The 20,773-nt window shown below is 37.5% G+C and overlaps 2 protein-coding genes and 1 pseudogene across 2 annotated transcripts; all 3 read left to right on the top strand.

The window, feature by feature from the left end:
* Positions 1 to 3,006: 3,006 nt before the first annotated feature.
* LOC138328994 (uncharacterized) lies at positions 3,007 to 3,624 on the top strand. The gene has a single exon (XM_069275693.1). The coding sequence runs from the start codon at positions 3,109 to 3,111 to the stop codon at positions 3,616 to 3,618; it is 510 nt and encodes a 169-aa protein (XP_069131794.1). The 5' UTR covers positions 3,007 to 3,108; the 3' UTR covers positions 3,619 to 3,624.
* Positions 3,625 to 10,379: 6,755 nt separating this feature from the next.
* LOC138329901 (uncharacterized) lies at positions 10,380 to 11,304 on the top strand (annotated as a pseudogene).
* A 5,987-nt stretch (positions 11,305 to 17,291) lies between these two features.
* LOC138328993 (uncharacterized) lies at positions 17,292 to 18,160 on the top strand. The gene has a single exon (XM_069275692.1). The coding sequence runs from the start codon at positions 17,415 to 17,417 to the stop codon at positions 17,922 to 17,924; it is 510 nt and encodes a 169-aa protein (XP_069131793.1). The 5' UTR covers positions 17,292 to 17,414; the 3' UTR covers positions 17,925 to 18,160.
* Positions 18,161 to 20,773: the final 2,613 nt, after the last annotated feature.

The following is a 20,773-nucleotide window of genomic DNA, read 5'->3' as shown; positions in this document are numbered from 1 at the left end:
TAAGAATTTAATGATCTTATCTTTTGAAGGAGATATTAATAGTAATTTTGTTGACGCTGTGACGTCACGAGGCTGTATTGCATGGCTAGGCATGCAATGCAATACAGCACCAGACGACAAGGGTGTATTGCACGAGACCAGGCAGTATTGCAGGCATGAGAGAAATAAACATCATCCATATTTATTATGTGGATACAAATTGTATTATAAAACGCTAGTGTAGTAATAATAATCTGTGTGGTAAGCTCCGTGTTCCCTGGCCGCGACACACCAAAGTCTCTAAAAAAGTTAGTTTCTGCTCCTGCTTAGCTTTCAGCATTAAGGGAGTGGTTGGACTGTGACCCGGAGGGATGTGTTGCTTGCTGTCTTCGGCGGCATGCTCAGTGATATAGCAGTAAAGTCTTCTAAAAGGGCAATAGTTCCACTATTCAAGAAGACTCTCAAAAACATGTGCATTGCACGTCACATACGCAAGACATCACATACGGCCGTCCTTGCATGACCCTTACTGCTCTGAGGTCGTTAATGTATTAAACAAATGATGACGAGAAACAGGTTTTACTATGAGTAGATATCATGGTATTATATATGTCTCGGGCAGGGAACAACATCTAGATCCAGAGTCTTCCTCACAAAGGCAAGCGCACAACTGAAGGCCAAAATCTAAGGTGGTGTCATGGGACACGTTAGGAAGAAAAAAATGTAGAAGATTTTAAATTGAGCCTTTTACGATCAAGTACAGGTGCATCCCTACCTGCAGGGCAAGTACAGGTAAAGTACCCTATATAATCTCGCCCTACAATCATTTGTCATGGTCTGCGTAACGGAATACTTAACTTCAATAAATAAATTCTTACCAGGGCAATGTGTTTGAATTACGATTGGGTCACTTAATCTGTCTACGATCCGACCGGTATTTCAACATGACCGTTGACGCACATTATTTGAAATGTCAGCATAAACAAGAGACCACACCTTAACGGTTATCTGACTACCTTAGCAATAGTTATATAGTTAATTAATTAGATATGGCGTCATGGTAGCGATCTTCCATTTGGGATCAACCAGAGATGTAACAACTCTTTGTCAAGATCATATCAGGATCACTACAGGCAGGTTTCAGTCAAATCCGAACTGTAGAACTATAGATGTTCAAAATGTGTGTTAAAAAATAACATCACTTTGTCTGGACCATGTCAGGATCATTTCATGCAAGTTTCAGCTAAATCGCACTGGTAGAACTTGAAAAGAAGTTAAAAAATTGTTTTCAAGATTGCGGCTGTGTCGGCCATCTTGGATTTCGAATCGACCTGAAAAATAAGACTTTGTCAGGACCATGTCAGGAACATTTTATAATTGGTGTTGAATCATATATACAGTGTATATAAACAAGAGGCCCAAAAAACCATATCTTTTCGAAACGGTTTTTATTTTATTCAAATTGAAATATGAAACGAGATCGATAATTTTGTAGAGTTGCAAAAGTTATTAACCTACCGTTAATACTGCACGTCATCATCACCTTCCGAACAATTTCTTAAAATAAATAAAATGATAATTTTCCCGCCGTCGTCCTTTATACTGCGTGGTAGTTCACTATCCCTGCACCAAACGGCAAAACAGCGAGCCGACTCTCCACTGTTATATATTACGGAAAAATCTTGCATGTTTGGTGTTATAACCTCATCTTAGGCCTTCGATATGTATTTTCAGATGTGACTTTTAAGATGTTTTTAAGAAATCTTAACATTTTGCTGCGGAAAGGCAGTGGGCCTTTAAAATAATTCATTTTGCTTTTTGTGCTCTTCATTCCATATAGGGCGTAGTGTCATGAAATTGTTATGGAATACAATTAAATATTTTCATACTTTTATTTGGAAATAAAATTAGAAGATCAATCTTTTCAATGGCAGTAATGGTGTAAAATGTTTTTGTAACTAAGGGGAAATACTAAATAGTCTGCTCCTGTTTTTTATAGAGAAAAAATACCAATTGTTCAGCTGTGGTGTATCTTTAATAAACCTCCCCGACTGATGCACAGGATACACACCCTGATCACATCTGTTTTATTCTGCTGATGATACACCGCCTGTTTATGTCCGGTCCTGGAGAATGACGGATGCAGCGTCATATAAGCGTCATAAGTAATACACATAAGAATTATCGTATTATTATTTTAAACGATCATCTTTTCATTTCCTTGTAATTGACATTATAGGACCTTAGCAAACAGAAAGGGAATTTATGAGATCATATTTCCTTTAACTCTCGTTGGTGTAGTAATATGAACATGTGTAGAACATGTTTCGTGACGTTGTTTATGACCGACGTCATGACGTAATGCCGTCCGCTAGGAAGTGGCGAATTCTGCATAAGAACATTTTCTAAGGCCTACAAATGTCGTTAGCCAAAGCATCGCTTCCGGTTCATGCAAACAGAACATCAAATCAAATAAATCTCCACATTACAAAGAGACCCCAGGATTCTTTACAAGCACAACATTTTCCGGTTGCTCATTCAATAACATAACCAAATCACCACACCAAGAAGCAATTTAAAAAGTAAATTGCTTTTCTTTTGATGGATGCACAATGAGTACTTCATTCCTTATATGGCATAGTGCCATTGACGTTTTTGGGACACAATTAATTATTTGTGATATTTCTATCTTGAAGTAATAAAATAAGAAGCTCAAACATAATAATAATGATATAATGATTAACATATTGGAAGTATACTGAGATGAGTTATGTTTATACATGAAATTCAATATATTTTATTGTCGCGAATGTCGCACGTATTTTGCAATCAGACAGTATATAAGGCTTAATAAGGAACACCAAATAAGGATTGATTTCATTTCATATTTTATCTAAAGAATAAGAACCCTCTATTAATCGTAAGCCGACGTTATGAATCATTAATGTTAATAATGCTTCCGTTTATTCATAATTACATAATTACAATTAAATCTTTTATAAATCTATCATACAAATAATATTTGATTTCCGGTATGCATTATATAAAACGAGATACATTATGCTGTGATATTGATATGTAATTTATCAAGCTGTGATATCGGTTTTCAAATCCTCTTCAATTACCAGTATGGACAAAGTAAGACTATTTTACCATGCAACATCTGTTGCCGTGAAGTCCTCAATTTTAGCTACGAGATCTCTTGTGCCACAGATTCATAATCCAAAGGAGGAATGGATGTGGCTTTTGGATTCGAAGTTCAAGGAAACTATTCCGAAAGGAGTCTGGCTTTGCTCCACACTTTATAACGGAGGTTTGCCAACCATCTCTCCTTATGGCAAACAGCGTGTGGCACTCCCCATACGAAGTGTACTCCACCAACTTGGCGGCAAAGTAAATCTGTACCGTGGCAAAGATTCAATTGTCAAATCAAATAGGTATGTTCGTCTCATGCTTGTTAGGGAGGGAGACGATTTTGAATGCTTGGAACATATGGAAAAACTTAACCCATTAGACAACGCATGGCTGAAATTCATTTCGGATTCAGAGTGTCTAGCTGCGCAACGACCATATTGGGTAGAAATCTACTGTCCGTATGAAATTGACATTAAGGAAGGTGAATGGGATGAAGTAGATTAGTAAGTTGTACAATATCATTTCTTTTCATATAGGACTTTATACATGTGCCATAACTGGGCGAACATTTCAGTAATCCATTGAAATTCAAAAAGTTTTGATAAATATTTCAAACGGCATGGGCAACATGTGTGTCGCTTTATAGACACTAAACAAGAAGACACAACACACACCCGCACTTCATACAGGAACGTACCGTATACTTTAGAGGCCGTTCTTGCATGAACCTAGTACGTTCATTTAATCAAACAAACACACTTTATAGACATTGGTTACAAAAACGCATTTGTGCCCCGCTATTGGAAATATAAAAGAATTTAGTTCGAAATAGTTATCAGAATAAAAAAAAGATTAATAAATTTATTCTAAAAACTTGTCTATGAGGTATATGAATACAAAATAAAATTGTTTGTTTGATTATTTTAACGTCCTTAACGTTATATTAACAGCCAGGCTCAAATAAATAAAATATATAAATGCTAAAATATAAGAAATAGTGATTTTAATAAATAAAATAACTAAGAATGGATGCAAGTATCAAATGGGAACGAAATTGAAACACGTCTGGAACAAAGGTTTAACATATTATATGCATCATTTTTTTTTTGTATTTCAGCATTTATATAAAAATATTTTGACCTGACTTTTATTGGGTACTCGACCGATTTTTACACTTGTGTTATAGAACTATAAAATGGGCAACAGTTCCACTATACAAGAAGACACAACACGAACATACCGCAGTCTCCCAAAACACGCACCTCGCACTTCCCACACTCTACACACTGCATACGTGGGAGGCCGTCCTTACATGACCATAGTTGTTAATAGGACGTTAAAATAATCAAACAATCTTTTGGAAAATACCTTATAAAATACTCAAATATCTGCGGTAATAGTATATCTGATTAATGTATCTGGTCTGTCCCGATATTGCAGGTATACAAATAATGACCATCTTTAATAATTTCTTGCAGGTTATCTGTGGTGCAGAAAAGACACCGACAACGATATTCTCAAAAGGACAAAACGAAGATCCGGATTTTATTTTGCCCAAGTTATTCGAATATCAAGTTTAGGTTTAAAAACAATTTTCATTATGTATCATATTATAATAAGCCAATAACAAATACTATCAAAGTAGCGGATTATTATTATTGTAAAACAAAGTGTACCACCTGCTACACTCCATACGTTTCTACGAATAAAGTTCTTTGTATACTACAAAGGGTGTTTAGAATTTTCTTTGATGTTACATTTTACAAAACAATAATTAAGGTAGTGTGCCCTAGCCTGCAGGTAGGGCGTAAGAATTGTACACGCTGACATAATTGCATGATCGTAAAAGGCGACCAAATTTATCTTAAAAGTGGTAGTTTGATATTTTCTGCACCTGCTTAGCGCTCAGCATTAATAGTTTTGCTAAAAATTTTGCTGCTGAAAATTCATCTCCGTCAAAAAATCACTAAAAAAAAAATCCAAAATTTCAAAAAAGGAAAAAAAGGACAAAAGACGTCTAAAAATTTAGATCCTCCAATACTGAGAATTTGTATAACCGGCCCTTTCGAGCTGCCAGAACTAATCGAGTCCCTCGAAAAAAATCAAAGGATTAACGGTTGCGGCAGCTGGACCAGATGATATCCATACATATTTTTATCCCCACAAAAAACGCTTCTGCGGTGGATTAATGTTTTGGACTCAGTCCACTGACGTCACGAGATCCTTTCGTAGGGCTATAATTCCCTCCAAAAACCCCCATTTCCAAGCATCTCATCGGTATGAAACGTTTCCAGTATATATCAGGGTGACTTAAGATGCCTAGTTGTGGCCTACTAAACGCAGCTCCATGAAACTTTCTGTATACATCAGACAAGTTGCCCTAATTGTGCCTTTTGCTATTGCAGACCTTCCGTTTTGGGTTTTTGTTCTGTTGCCATGGAAACTCAATCAAAAATACCAAATTACAGTTTCTTTTTGTTACCTGCTGTTATTTTTTGTTTTGCAGTTTTGCAATACTCGCAAAAATTTAAAGTTACAGTTGAATAGTTATTACTTTGACCTTGATGTATTTGGGTTTTATTGATGCCCATAAATATCGTCCTATTTCACTGACGAGCTGCATTTGTAAAACTCTTGAAGTATAGAACGTATAATAGATACTAGATTAGTTTGGTTCCTAGAATCAAACAATATTATAAGTCCTATGCAAAGCGGCTTTGGAAACCGTAGGGGGAAGGTAGACCACCTAATGAAGGTAGACACATTTATACGAGTATAAAGAACATATTGTAGCCACAACATGGAATTGTAGCCACAATATGGAATCATGAACGATCTCCATGATATCGGCATACGTGGTAAATTGCCAAAGGTTATTTCAAAACATCTTACAGACATTTCAAAGTTCGCACAGGTTTAACTTATTCAGAAACAGAAAAATGTTTTTTCTTTCTGTTATAGTACTGATACATGTATCTACTTATAAAAAATAATAAATATAAAAAGATATTGCAATTATTTCTAAATAAGGCTTATATTTTTAAGATTATTAAAATAACGAGCACCAGTGTTCCGAAAACACTTTTGCAAACAATGACTGCTAATCATATGCCAGAAAATTTAGAGACGAAAATCACTGGACACAAAAATCCCAAGTCTGTAAATAACTTTAGGTCACTGAATGATCAGCACAAGTTTGCAATTTCAAGCTTGCTGTCCACTTCAAGCAACAAATCTTGTGCAGCGATTCCAGGTGGTGTTTATGCAACATGTACAGTGACACCAAACGACGAAAGCAAATGCACACCAATTAATCATTCAAGTGTTAATTGACTAAAAGATTGGTCAAAATGACTTAAATTTCAAAATATCTTCTGAGTTCACAGGTTTGCTGAAAGCAAATACTCTTCATAGAATAAAAAATCAAATTTATAAAATCACTGACCGACTTCAAGGGCCAGTATATAGTATTATATATGTCTTTGTTTGATTCTATATCCGAACTCAGGTGACCGTTAACGCCCATGGGCCTCTTGTTCCATGTTTTCAGAATCACCAGCTACAGTAAAGATTTGTGTTTTGAATGGATATTCAGCACAAAGGAGATGTCGGAAATTTATCTGCTCAACACAGGAATTTTTGAGGTCTTCATCGCAAATACAGAATAAAAATGATTGTTTGTTTGAGTTTTAAGCCCCATCGACAACTAAGGTCATTTAGGGCCAAACTACAAGGCAGGCAATAATATCAGGATATATAAACAAAGACTATCTTAAAGATCAGGATAAGTAAAAGGGAAGTAAAAACTAAAACACAAATTGTCAATGTTGATTAATAAAAAAAAAGAGTTGCATGGCATTAAAGGGATAAAATAGTTTTGGCTAAAACACATCAGAAAACTCATGCACAATTTTGATGAAACGATGAAATGTTGAGTTGATACGATGTGAAGATGAATAACGTTCATATTTTATTTAATATTTATTATGTCTCACGGCATGGAACAAGGTGTGTACATGTTGGAGACATCATAATACTTATCTCGTATGTGTTTAAAATCAATACAGTGCACTAAAAGTTTGTTTGTTTATTTGTTTGATTTATTTACGTCCTATTAACAGCTATGGTCATGTAAGGACGGCCTCCCAGGTATGCGGTGTGTTGCGTGTATGTTGTACGAGGTGAGTGTACCGGGAGACTGCGGTATGTTCGTGTTGTGTCTTTTTGTATAGTGGAACTGTAGCCCTTTTTATAGTGCTATATCACTTAAGCATGCCGCCGAAGACACCAAGCAACACACCCCACCCGGTCACATTATACTGACAACGGGCGAACCAGTCGTCCCACTCCATGTATGCTGAACGCTAAGCAGGAGCAGAAACTACCACTTTTCCAGACTTTGGTGTGTCTCGGCCAGGGACAGAACCCAGAGCCTTCCTCACAGGGACGAAGGCTTCTCATGTAAATGTTTCTAGCCTAACTAAGTGGTCTACCGTTCCCCTGCGGTTTCTAAAGCCGCTTTGCAGAGGACTTAAATATTGTTTGATTCCAGGAACCAAAGTAATCTAGTATTTATCATACGTTCAGGAGTTTTACAAATGCATCTCCTCAGTGAAATAGGACGATAGTTACTGTCATCAGGAGCATCCTTCCCGGGCTTAGAAAGGAGTATTATAGTAGATTTCTTCCTAGACTCAGAAATTCAGGGAGTGGGACTACTGGTTCGCCCGTTGTCAGTATAATGTGACCGGGTGGGGTGTGTTGCTTGGTCTTCGGCGGCACGCTTCAGTGATATAGCACTATGAAAAAGGGCAAGAGTTTCACTATACATTTTGTTTGTTTCTTTGCTTAATTAACGTCCTATTAACAGTTATGGTTATGTAAGGACGGTCTCCCTTGTATGCGGTGTGTTGCGTGTATGTTGTGCGAGGTGCGTGTTTTGGTATAGTTTTTGTAGCGATATAAGTGAGTGCTTCTGTGAATTTGTTTGTTTGTTTGATTTATTAACGTCCTATTAACAGCTATGGTCATGCAAGGACGGCCTCCCATGTATGTGGTGTGTTGTTTGTATGTTGTGCGAGGTGCGTGTCTTGGGAGACTGTGGTATATTCATGTTGTGTCTTCTTGTATAGTGGAACTATTGCCCTTTTTATAGTGCTATATCACTGAAGCATGCCGCCGAAGACACCAAGCAACACACCTCACCGGTCACATTATACTGACAACGGGTGAACCAGTCGTCCTACTTCCGTTATGCTGAGCGCTAAGCAGGAGAAGAAACTACCACTTTTATAGACTTTGGTGTGTCTCGGCCAGGGGACAGAACCCAGAGCCTTCCTCACAGGGGCGAACGCTCAACTCAAAGCCAAAAGTGAGGCGGTGCCAAGGGAGGCATTAGGGAAGATTAAATTTTAATGGGGTCATCAAGGTTCAAAACAATTTCCTCGATGAGCTCCTCAGCGCACAAGGTTTTAAATTGAAACCAGTTCGCCTTATGTAAATTCCAACAAGTTTAGGTGACCCCATGTTTTTTTAGTACAATTGGAAAATGATCGCTCCCACGAAAAACATCGTTGACCCTCCAGTCATAAACCAGAAGAGTTGATGGATGGCATAACGATAGATCAATGTGAGTAAGCGAGCCAGAGGCAGGGTGTAAATATGTTGAGGCAATGGTGTTATAAAATGTTCGCTTTAAATCCACATATGTTCCATTGTATGATTGTGTTTGTCATGATGCTCACTGAGGATAGTTTGCCGGACTGACAGGACTACTTGAAGTAGGTTGCTCCTGCTTAGCGCAGAGGCAAACAGGGAGTGGGACGACTGGTTAGCCCATAATATATGAGCGGGTGGGGTGTGTCGCGTGGTGTCTTCGGCGGCATGCTTCAGTGATATAGCAGTATAAAAAGGGCAACAGTTCCATTATACAAGAAGACACAACATGAATATACCGCAGTCCCAAAACACGCACCTCGCACAACATACAGCAAACACACTAAATACATGGGAGGCCGTCCTAACATGATCATAGCAGTTAATAGGACGATAATTGTTTGGTGACAGCAAACTCGCTGTCGTTAGAGAGAACATCATATATGTTCCGACTATGGACAGGGTCGTCTGATCCCTTATTGGGCTTGTTATTTATTGCTTGGAGCCTCGACAGCCTAACCTTGATGGTTTTGGTCTGCAAATGCTCCTGCCGTGGTGTATTTGCTGGTCGCTTGGCGTTACCATCTAGCTTTTTAACGTCAATAGACGCTTGAGATAGAGTACGTCTATGACAGACGGCGGTAACTTTTGTTCGTATATTTGGTGTTGTTTGCGTGTTAGGTTGGTTGTGCAAGTTCTGGAGACGCCAGTGGGATCGACGTTTTAGCTCCAGGTGGTCCAGTAGGTGGTTGTGGTAGTGGCTTGTTCTGCGGTTTAGGTGGACCCGACTTGAACCTTTTCGGTCCCCCACGATGACTTTGCAGGCCTCATTACCATCCACGTCTGGGACATTATTGCCCCAAGCAGGCTCATCCACTAAGGCATGGACTGACACGTGCTTGACTGTGACACTGTCAACCGTAGTCTTAGCGCAGGTGATCTGCGCGTAGACGGACACATTAATGTCCGAACTCTCAACTATCCTCCTAGCCATCCTTACCATTTAAAAACAGATATAACATTGATGAGAGTATTGGATCAGTACTAAACAGTGTAGAGAGTATTATTGTTTGTGTGGTAGCTCATGTGCAGGATGTCCCAGAAGAAAAGGAAAGATTTAAAGGGACAATGGCGTAATAAACATGGCAGTGAATGCACAATATTAAGAAGTTCCAAATGTCTTCGAGCTATACCATTCTTGTCAGCAAGCCAGACTTTTTAAGTATGCAGGAGGTTGTGCCATAAACCCATCCTCTCGGGTAACATCGTCGTTTACACTGCAGTAACTAAAAATGACATGACAACTATATTTAATAACATGCTAAAAATCAGAAGTTCCTGAGAAAATGATGGAGTTCTTTAAAGGTTAACTCTACGGATGCAGATTGAATAAAGATATAATACGAATGTGTTCAACATTGTACTGTAGGTCACCTAGAGGTTATTTATAACATTTATACAAATTTCTGAAGTGGCTTTGTAGTTTTAACATCACAACGTTTAATCCAGAGATACAAAAAATAAAGTACAACATGAAGCTGGTATTAATAAAGATATATTGAATTGGATGAAAAATGAGGAAAATCTGAATGTTTTGAGCATGGAAGGCTATGAAGAAGGACTTAAGATCGATGAAATGTCTATTCAAGAATATACTACCCTACAAAGCCAGTCCAAGTGAATTATATTTGATATTTTGGAAAATTGTAAAACAAATTTATCTTTATGGATTTACAGTAAAATTTGTCAGTCTGGATGGTGCTCAATGGAACCGTGATTTTATAAAAATGTTTTTAAATGAGAAAACCTCAGATACTTTTACTACGATGTCTTTCATCCATCAAAGGAACCATTCATCATCATGGATTACTCGCAAGTCATGAAAAAATCAGAATAATATGTCAAAGAGTGGATACTTAAGAATTCTAAAGAAATTACTTGGGAACATTAGTATAAAGCAAATCAGTGGGATATCAGTTCAGATCCTTTTAAGTATACCAGCAATTGACGAACGATCACTTCTTTTTAACCTCACAATCCAAAATGCGAAATAAGTTGGCGGAAGACGTTCTCAAAAAAGACATGCTTCACTTAGTGAAGATGAACGACTAGCAGAAAACATAAGCGAATTATCTTAGTTTAGAATTTGGGAAAGTGAAACCAGCCCCAAAATAGAGAAAAATCTTATATCACATCAAACTCGAGAAGACATTGTATCATTGCTGCTTGGTTTCGATGAAATGTCTTCAGATAAATTTAGTCGGTCATCATCATCAATTGTATCAAGAAGAATCAATTCTGATGCAATTGAAAACATATTTTGCCAGCAGAGAGGTATTCATAATGCTGCTAACCGTAATCCAACTTACCTTTTCTATTGTCAAAGTATGAATTCAATCATTCTTGGTTCCACAACTATTTCTAAAAAATCCAATATTACAGACACAGAGACACATATCTAAATAGATTCCACCACCAAAAATGCCAAGGATATCAGCTACCCCTCTAGGATTGTTTGTTTGTTTGATTAATTAACGTCCTATTAACAGCTATGGTCATGTAAGGACGGCCTCCCATGTATGCGCTGTGTTGCGTGTATGTTGTGCGAGGTGCGTGTTTTGGGAGACTGCGGTAAATTCATGTTATGTCTTCTTGTATAGTGGAACTATTGCCCTTTTTATAGTGCTATATCACTGAACCATGCCGCCGAAGACAGGAGTTTCTCAGCTTCAGAATACACACCGATAGGTAAGAATAGACTTGTCGGTTTTTAATATGATATGTGAAAAAAACCTATTTGATATGATATAGTTTTACCAGTACTGACTAATTATACACATTTCAGATTTCAGGTTTGGTGTCTAAGAAACTGTAGACAATTCACAATGGTATTATGTATATATAATTATTCACTGTAACTGCATCTATGACACAGGGTCTTGGTACTTATTCATAAGCATTTAGATATGTTTCATATATATTATATACAAAGTCCTGTACAACCAACATTCATTATGCATATATATAGGCCTGATGGGCCAGGGATATCTGCCGATGGACAATGGATATCTGTCGATGGACCAGGGATATCTGTCGATGAGCCAAGTATATCTATTGATGGAGCAGGGATATATGTTGATGGGCCAGGGATATATATCGGTGGACCAGGGATATCTGATGTTGGGTCCATTGATGAGCCAGAGATATTTAGGTTGTCTGAGAATTCCAACCCTGTACCTAGGATATCTGGACTTTTATCTTGATCAGGTAAGGACACAACTTCCTAAGTGATATCGTCTTTATTATCTTTTTTCTTTCTCTTTGCTGGTATTTGACTTTCTTTGTTTACCTGGTGAATCAAAGTCATGTAAAATAATTCCAACCCTCCTGTACCTGGCATACCTTGACCTTTATCTTAATTAGGTAAGGACACAACATGTGAAGAAACATCTATGTTTGGAAATGGCATATTTGATCTTTTTTCTGTGGCTTTGCAACCAATTCCTGGCCTAAATCACTTTTATTTGACTTTAAGATTGAAAGTTTAGAACCATATCCTTTCACTACTTGTGATAGTTGTTTCTTGATGAACTGTCTGTAAAAGTTGTCATTCTGCAAGGCACAGGCATTTAACTTCAGATGTGATATTAGTTTGTGTTCAGACTTGTCATGTTGTATAAAAAGCCATGTCAACATCCTTTGTTTTAGATTTTGCTTTTTCCATAACCGTCTTCGTTAATCCTTTTCTCTCTTTATAGCTGTCAGATAATCATTTCTGAGCTAGGAAACCAGAAATAGATTTATTATCATTATCCAGAGACTCCACCTCTCCAATAAGCAAATCCAACACATTTGAAACTTTCTTCTCATGGTCTGGATCTCCACCATCTACACCGCCACGACGACAAGATCTGTACACAGAACAAAACGTTTCAAGCAGAGGGGTGTCCTTGTATAGGCTATCACGCACATTTCTGAACAGGTATTTCTTTTGTTGCACACGATTTTCCTAAGAGAGTTTCTTTTTTAATTTGTAGTTCCAAATATTCAAAAACACAAAATTCAAATGCATCATCAGATAAGTTGGTAAGTCGCCCTGAGACGTAATGTTTCTTGATGTTGTGATGAAGATGAAATACCGGCAGCAGAAACAGACGTTACCGACGGTAATCTTAATCTGGGGTTTTAAATTTGTTTTTAACTTTTTCAATTCCAATTCTAATCCAGGGACAAACAGTTGTGAATTGACTTTGAAATCCAAACTAATTTTGGCGATGGCATATCCACCTATGTATTTGGTACCTCTTCTTACACTTGGGATTTCACTTGTTACAGAAGGCTGAATGTTCAAAATAAATGAAGACTTTTCAACTGCACTTTTCTTTTAGGACGATTCCTTGCATCAGAAACATCACAGTAGTTAAGAGTTCTCTGCCCATTTCATCACTATCAGTCACTTTTCAACAGAACGTGCATACTCTATAGTGCTGAGATATGTATTAAACTATGTATAAAATGCTGTGAAATGTTTCTGTTCTGGCTTCTCTTGTGGTACACATGTGCCATAAATTGCTCTGGTCTTTGAATCATTGATATTTAAGAATTCTGTCATTGCTGTACTATTTCTAGAAATCGTAATTAGTGGGTGCCGAGCTTCAGTTCCGCTTGGTGCATCAATAAATATGTACCTTAATCTCGACTGTGTAGTTATGGTCAGAAGTTAATTAAGTCTGATCTGCTTCTAGGTCTGTCTCATCCAAATTTTTAAGTATGGTAGAGTGTTCATTAATTTCATTTAGAAACTCTTGAGTCATAATCTGTATTGAACACCTTGCTCTGGCACCGGTTCAATATATTGTCCTTGGAGGAAATTTAATTGAAGCCGAGAGAATCTCAGTGATTCATCTGTACCGGTAATTGTTTCATTTTCAGATGCACTAAACTTGTACACTTTAGATGGATGCTTCTTACAGTCTGGATTGAAATTGACGACTCTCAAGCCTGATGTTGATATCGCTCTATCAACAGCCATCCATAACTGTCCAGAATTGAAAATGTGTTGACAGTCAACTTCGACGCTAGTCAGAGTCATGCCCTGCGATTTGTGGAATGTAATGTCATATGCCAGTCGGATTGGGAACTGTGATCTGGTGGCAATATTATGTTTAGTTACTGGATCGTATTTGGAAAATAAATGTTGACAGATACTTCCTTCGTGTTTATTTCAAATTTTAAAATGATTTGGTTTGATTAGTTTAACGTCCTATTAACAGCCAGGGTCATTTAAGGACGAGCCAGGTTTGTTGGTGGAGGAAAGCCGGAGTACCCGGAGAAAAAACCACCGACCAGCGGCCAGTACCTGGCAACTGTCCCACATGGGATTCGAACTAGCGACCCAGAGGTGGAGGGCATGTGGTAATATGTCGGTACATCTTAACCACTCGGCCACCGCGGCCCCTATATCTCCAATAAATGCAATATATATCCAATAAATGCAATCTAACAATCCTTTAATTGTTAAATAGCGTACATATTGTGCATGCTTAATCGTACGTTATACCATACGATTTGGCATTTTAACGATATCAATGGCAAGACGGCCCAAGAATCTAATTACAAGTCCATCAGTTAAATTCACCAATAGCATAACTGGTGCATCTTTCTTCACAGCCAGATATTTTGGGGCTTTTATAGATTGCCCTGCATGTAGGGCGTTAGAATTGTACCTGCTGCCCCTATTGCATGATCGTAAAAGGCGACTAAATTTAGGATCTTATCTTTTCTATTCTTCCTAACTGACTTTATCCTTCCTAATGCCTCCCTTGGCACCGCCTCACTTTTGGCCTTGAGTTGAGCGTTCGCCCCTGTGAGGAAGGCTCTGGGTTCTGTCCCCTGGCCGAGACACACCAAAGTCTGTAAAAGTGGTAGTTTCTGCTCCTGCTTAGCGCTCAGCAAAAAGGGAGTGGGACGACTGGTTCGCCCGTTGTCAGTATAATGTGACCGGGTGGGGTGTGTTGCTTGGTGTCTTCGGCGGCATGCTTCAGTGATATAGCACTATAAAAAGGGCAAAAGTTCCACTATACAAGAAGACACAACATGAATATACCGCAGTCTCCCGAAACACGCACCTCGCACAACATACACGCAACACACCCGCATACATGGGAGGCCGTCCTTACATGACCATAGCTGTTAATAGGACGTTAATCAATCAAACAAACAAACAAACAAATTATAGATTTCAGGTGCATACTGTCCGCTTGATCATCAGATATGTACGAACGGATTGTGTTTGGATTATCATCCAGTTTTGATGCATTGTACATATCTGCTTTCAAATTACGAGCAAACAACTTAACCACATTCGTGGGATCCTTAAGTAGATATTTAAGGACGCCATGAAACGTTCGGTTTGTTGTGATAGACATTCCCTCTCAAGTTCATTCACTGCATGGCCACCGTAATATATTCATTCACTGGTGGAAGCTGGGAAAAAAATCTCCACTGAGCAATTCTTTCAGTGATCCAAATGGGTTATCATTCCCCCGAATTTTCAGAATTCCAAAACACACACGCATGCACTTCATACACGCAACACACCGCATACACGAGAGACCGTCCTTACATGACACTAGCTGTTCATAGAACGTTATTTTAATCAAACAAACGAACCCTTCCATGCTACACCCTGAGGAAATGAATAAACAGTTACAGAGCTTATATATCTTATATACATGGGTACATAAGACACCAGGCAAAACACCCAACCCGGCACTAACAAATGGTAGTTTCTGCTCCTGCTTAGCGCTCAACATTAAGGGAATTGGACTTCGACAGCATGCTTCAGTGATATATCCTTATAAAAATGGCAAGAATTCCACTATAAAGCAATCTGTTTAAATACAGATCCTTATAACCACTCCGTTCAATAGTTTGTTTGTTTGATTAATTAACGTCCTATTAACAGCTATGGTCATGGACGGCCTCCCATGTATGCAATGCTTGCGCGTATGTTGAGCGAGGTGCGTGTTTTGGGAGACTGCGAGGATCTGACAACATCCCACAAGGGGTCATGTTCGGTGACTTTTTTGCAACGTGTACTTGAGATTAAATGCATTTTCTACACATTGTTATGTCTATAAACATTTAGCTTTGTTGTGCTCTTTGGGCGAGATGACTATAAACACGAAAATAATTCTGACTATTTCGTCCCCAGTCAAGATTCTGGCAGCAGCAATTTGATTGGCCATTTCCAAAGGTCACCAGTACGTGACCCCTAATGGGATAAGATCCTCTTATCAACATAGTGATAATAAGGATATGTATTTTAATCAGATTGCTATAAAAGAAGACTCAGAATACATACCGCAGTCTCCAAAAACAGGCACTGTACACTACATAACGCTAAACGCCACATACAAAGACTGTCCTTGCATGACAGTGGCTGGTAATACGACGCGCATGGGAGTTAATGCTACCCATCATTCAGAGCTCACACTTCAAAAGATACAATGTTGTACGATGATATATATATTGTTGCAATCCGAAACCACGATAGCATCTAATGACTTCATGATGACCTCAAAGTGATTACAGATCCCGCGTTGTATTTGCACCGGTTCACACGATGTTTTTACACATGTTTTCAATAATTTACTTGGATACATAACATTCTGTCCGCCGAATACTTTTAAAAAACAACATTCAACAATCCTATGTGTATTGCAAAAGTGATGAAAACCACGACAGAATAAAACTTTCTCTAGTTTTACTTTCGCTTTCATTATAGTTTCTTTTGCTATGGTGCATTGTACACCACAAGAGAGAGTTTTCCAAAACTGTGGACAGCATTAACTCCCTCTCCGTATAGAAGGTCGGCGCACCCTTTTCCCGGATATTTGAAATCAAATAAATAACACATTTAGACTCCATTGTCAATAACACGAATAACAATTATGTTGGAGCATTTGTTTTTGTGTTTATCTGGAATATGCTCCCATATGCATACGCCTATAATTTGTTATATCGAATAATATCATACAAAATGGTTGAAGTGTAATATACGGGAAAAGGGAGCGCCGAGAGAATACTTTGAAGGTTGTTAATGTAGTAGCACATATATGACGTCACGTGATTACCCAAAGGAACGATTACCGCATTTTACATGTGCAGGCTATTCCCAACATCCCAGGTATTTGGAAAATAAATGGTTTGGATAAATTGGTTCATAATTAAACAAATACAATATCCCATTCATTGAGATGAGTACATTTTCAGAATTTTATTTTTGTGGTACAGCATTAACTACCATGCGCGCTAATTTCATCATTAAATTAAACTGTGTAGTAGTGTTTCGGGGAAAGATAGAGGTAGAACCAATACATTGATAGTAATAACATGATGGATATGATTAATCACAACGTTTAGTAAGTTTCCGTATAAAGGAAATTAGGAAAACTGAAGATTCTTTGCCTGCGTTCGTGTATTCATAATTACATCATGACAATCATACAATACACATATTGTCTGCTCTTCCGTTGTACATATTATATACAGGTTGGTAGAAACATTATGTATGGTACTGTGTCATTGATATACGTTTTTAGGCTGTAAACAAGTTGTACAGATTCACTTTCATTATCAAGATGGACAGAGTAAGACTATTTTACCATGCAACATCTGCTACAGTGAAAGCTTCAATTGTATCTAAGAGGGCTCTTGTACCACAGGTTCATAATCCATCAGAGGAATGGATGTGGCTTTTGGATTCGAAGTACAAAGAAACTATTCCAAAAGGAGTCTGGTTTTGCTCTACACTCTTTAACGGAGGTTTGCCCACCATCTCTCCTTATGGAAAACAGCGTGTGGCACTTCCCATAGGAAGTGTACTCGACCAACTTGGCGGCAGAGTAAGCCTGTACCGTGGCAAGGATTCAGTGGTAAGATCCAACAGGTACGTCCGCCTCATGCTTGTAAAGGAGGAAGACCGTTTTGAATGTTTGGAATTTATGGAAAAACTTAATCCTTTAGACAACGCATGGCTGAAATTTATTTCGGGTTCCGAGTGTCTAGCTGCACAACGACCAAATTGGGTGGAAATCTACTGTCCATATGAAATTGATATTAAGGATGGCGAGTGGGACGAAGTAGATTAGTGTGTTCATTATAAAACATTGTGACGAAAAAGAAAGGCTGAGAATTATTTCAAAAAATGACGTAATTTCGTGTAGTTTGCTGACACCCAGGGATACCAATGTGTAACTGCATACCTAGATATCACATTCGTGGCTTTTATTTTGGTTCCATTTACATATAGAATATAAATACTTGTCATGGTTTATATGTTACAAATTAAGAAATGATTACACCATTAAAATACAAATAAAATAAAGGATGCTTGTTAGATTGAATTCGTTTCTGTAGGTTTAATGAGCTTATTGCATGGCGCGGCGTCCATTGTCTGTCCATCAACATTTACTGCTGTCAACTAGTTGTTCACTCCAGAGACCGGGGTTCGATTCCTGTCGACAGGAATGTGTATTTTGCCCTGCTCTTCTACATTGGTGCCATACTAAATAACCCACGGAAGGTGGTTAGAGCTTCGGGTTTATAATAAGGAAATCTCAAGGAAAAAACGGGGAGTTGTGTAATTGTTTGTTTGATTAAATTGACGTGCTAGGAACACCCAGTGTCATGTAAGGACGAACTCCCATTCATGCGGTGTGTAAAGAGAGTAACGTCGTAAAAGGAGCGGGTCATTGTGGTTCGTATATTGTGTTAAATACGATCACGGTCACTCAGCTGACGGAGCATGGTTCTTTGACTAAGTCGGTAACGCCGTTGTTTTACGCTAAAGTCCCGGGTTCGATTCCTGGTAGGGGCTCTAGACAAGAATGTGTATTGTCTTTGTTCTTCTAAAAGTAGCATATATGACTATAATTCACATCTTCAGTGGAGTTGAACTGAATTATGATTGCACGTGTTTATGCATCATAGCTAACTAGTCTTTTAATGTCTTGTGTATATTGTACATTTTGATAATTTGAGATTATAAATATGCTTATCAGGAAAAAAGGCATCGAGCAGGTTAGGGATATATGCCTGTCACCAAATATCAATGTCATTGTTTAGAAGTTGTCTTCTGACTTGTAATTTGCTACCAAATGCACGATAGGACGTAAATAAATTCACCAACCTACAACTAGGCTAACCAACCAACCAAATATATATTTTTTGCTTCTCTAGATAGAGATTGGTGTTGTCTAGCTACGATTCGATTATTTTATCGAAAATGGGAGGCCCTGACAGAAAAAAGGGAGTTTTTTTTAACCTTGTGTAATAAGAAAAAGCATATTGGACGGACGGAACCATATATATAATATAGTTCTTGATAATAATGTTATAGCTCATTTGTATTAATAATGACGCTGCATCCGTCTTTCAGCAGGACCGGACATAAACAGGTTGTGTATCATCAGCATCAACAAACATAAATGTGGTCAGAATGACTACCCTGTGTATCAGTAGGGGGGTATAATATACAAGCTTTTAATACATTCTTCATTTTCTCCTTTTGCTATTTCAACAAAATTACCAGGAATACTTATGATGCGTAACATCCTCTAATAACTAAGATATTTGTTTATGATTAAGAGAAGGTTCATATAGACATATTATCTAAATCTGCTGATGTAGACATATTACCTAAATCTGTAACTATAGGCATTTTATCTAAATCTTTAACTATAGACATATTATCAAAACCTACATCTATAGACATATTCTGTGGTACAACTCTATAAAAGGAGAAATGAAATTGAATAACCCACCTCTTAATTCGATTGTTTTACCGAAGAATATGTGTGCATTACAAGTCTCTGCATCAAAGTGTGAAGACATCTGGAGACGTGTTTGTAAACATGCTAGTGTGGTCGATAGGTGTATATAATGTAGATTTATGTATATGTGACTATATGTTTGTATGTCTGCTGTTTAGATATGTATGTATGTACGATGATACGTATATAAATTTATCTGCAATAGATACATGAATAGTATACGTAAGAATATATTCCTGGTTAGATTTTTTCAAGTGTGTATATACATGTAGGTGTAATATACATAATACTTACCAAAATAATTTTACACTTCTACATTACATATTGCAGAAACTACATTTTTGACTGCTAGCACATATGGTTTAGATGATAAAGAAAAACGAGAGAGATTCTATACATGGGTTAAATATCAAAAAGGTAACATAATCCTGGCACACGAAACACATTTTACAGCGACTAATGCCCCATTAATACAAGCAGAGTGGAATGGTGAAGTATTACATAATTTTGGCACCAGCCAGATCTGTGGGGTAGCTATCTTTCTTACAAAACACTTTGAGTATGAGATAATTGATGTACACAAAGACAACCATGGCAGGCATTTGCTAGTTAATATTAAAACGTTTACACAATAATATATATATATGCCCGAAATGATAAAAACAGGAAAAACATTTTCTTTTAAATTTGAAAACATTTACACAAGAACACAGTTAAGGCCTAATTATCATAGGTGGAGATTGGAATGAAATTCAAGACACAAAATCTGACAGAAAATCTAGACTAAAACCCCAAAAACCTGTAAAATCTTTAAAGTCAATGATAAATTAATGTCGCTTAATATACTGTTGGGGAATAAAACACCCAACCACAAAACAGTTTACATGGAAGCGGAAAAATGTAAATAATGAGGCTAGTAGAATCGATTATTTCCTTATACAAAATGAACTTGTTTATAAAATCTCATCAACTGATATACGACCAGTATTAATTAAATATACTGATCATTAAGCTGTATCACCTTATCTAAATGTTGAAAAAATAATACGTGGACCAGGGTATTGGAAGTTAAATCTGCTAAATGATTATATGTACCAAAAAATCATAATTGAAGTACATAATGAATTTAAAAAATTAAAGGATGTTTTGATTAATTAACGTCCTAT

This window comes from Argopecten irradians, chromosome 8 (assembly GCF_041381155.1).
Source record: "Argopecten irradians isolate NY chromosome 8, Ai_NY, whole genome shotgun sequence".
Lineage (NCBI taxonomy): Eukaryota > Metazoa > Mollusca > Bivalvia > Pectinida > Pectinidae > Argopecten > Argopecten irradians.
This window is presented reverse-complemented; position numbering and strand designations above follow the sequence as displayed.

Excerpts from the sequence above, each read along its gene's own strand:
- LOC138328993 (XM_069275692.1), top strand. The coding sequence starts at position 17,415 with ATGGACAGAGTAAGACTATTTTACCATGCAACATCTGCTACAGTGAAA.
- LOC138328994 (XM_069275693.1), top strand. The coding sequence starts at position 3,109 with ATGGACAAAGTAAGACTATTTTACCATGCAACATCTGTTGCCGTGAAG.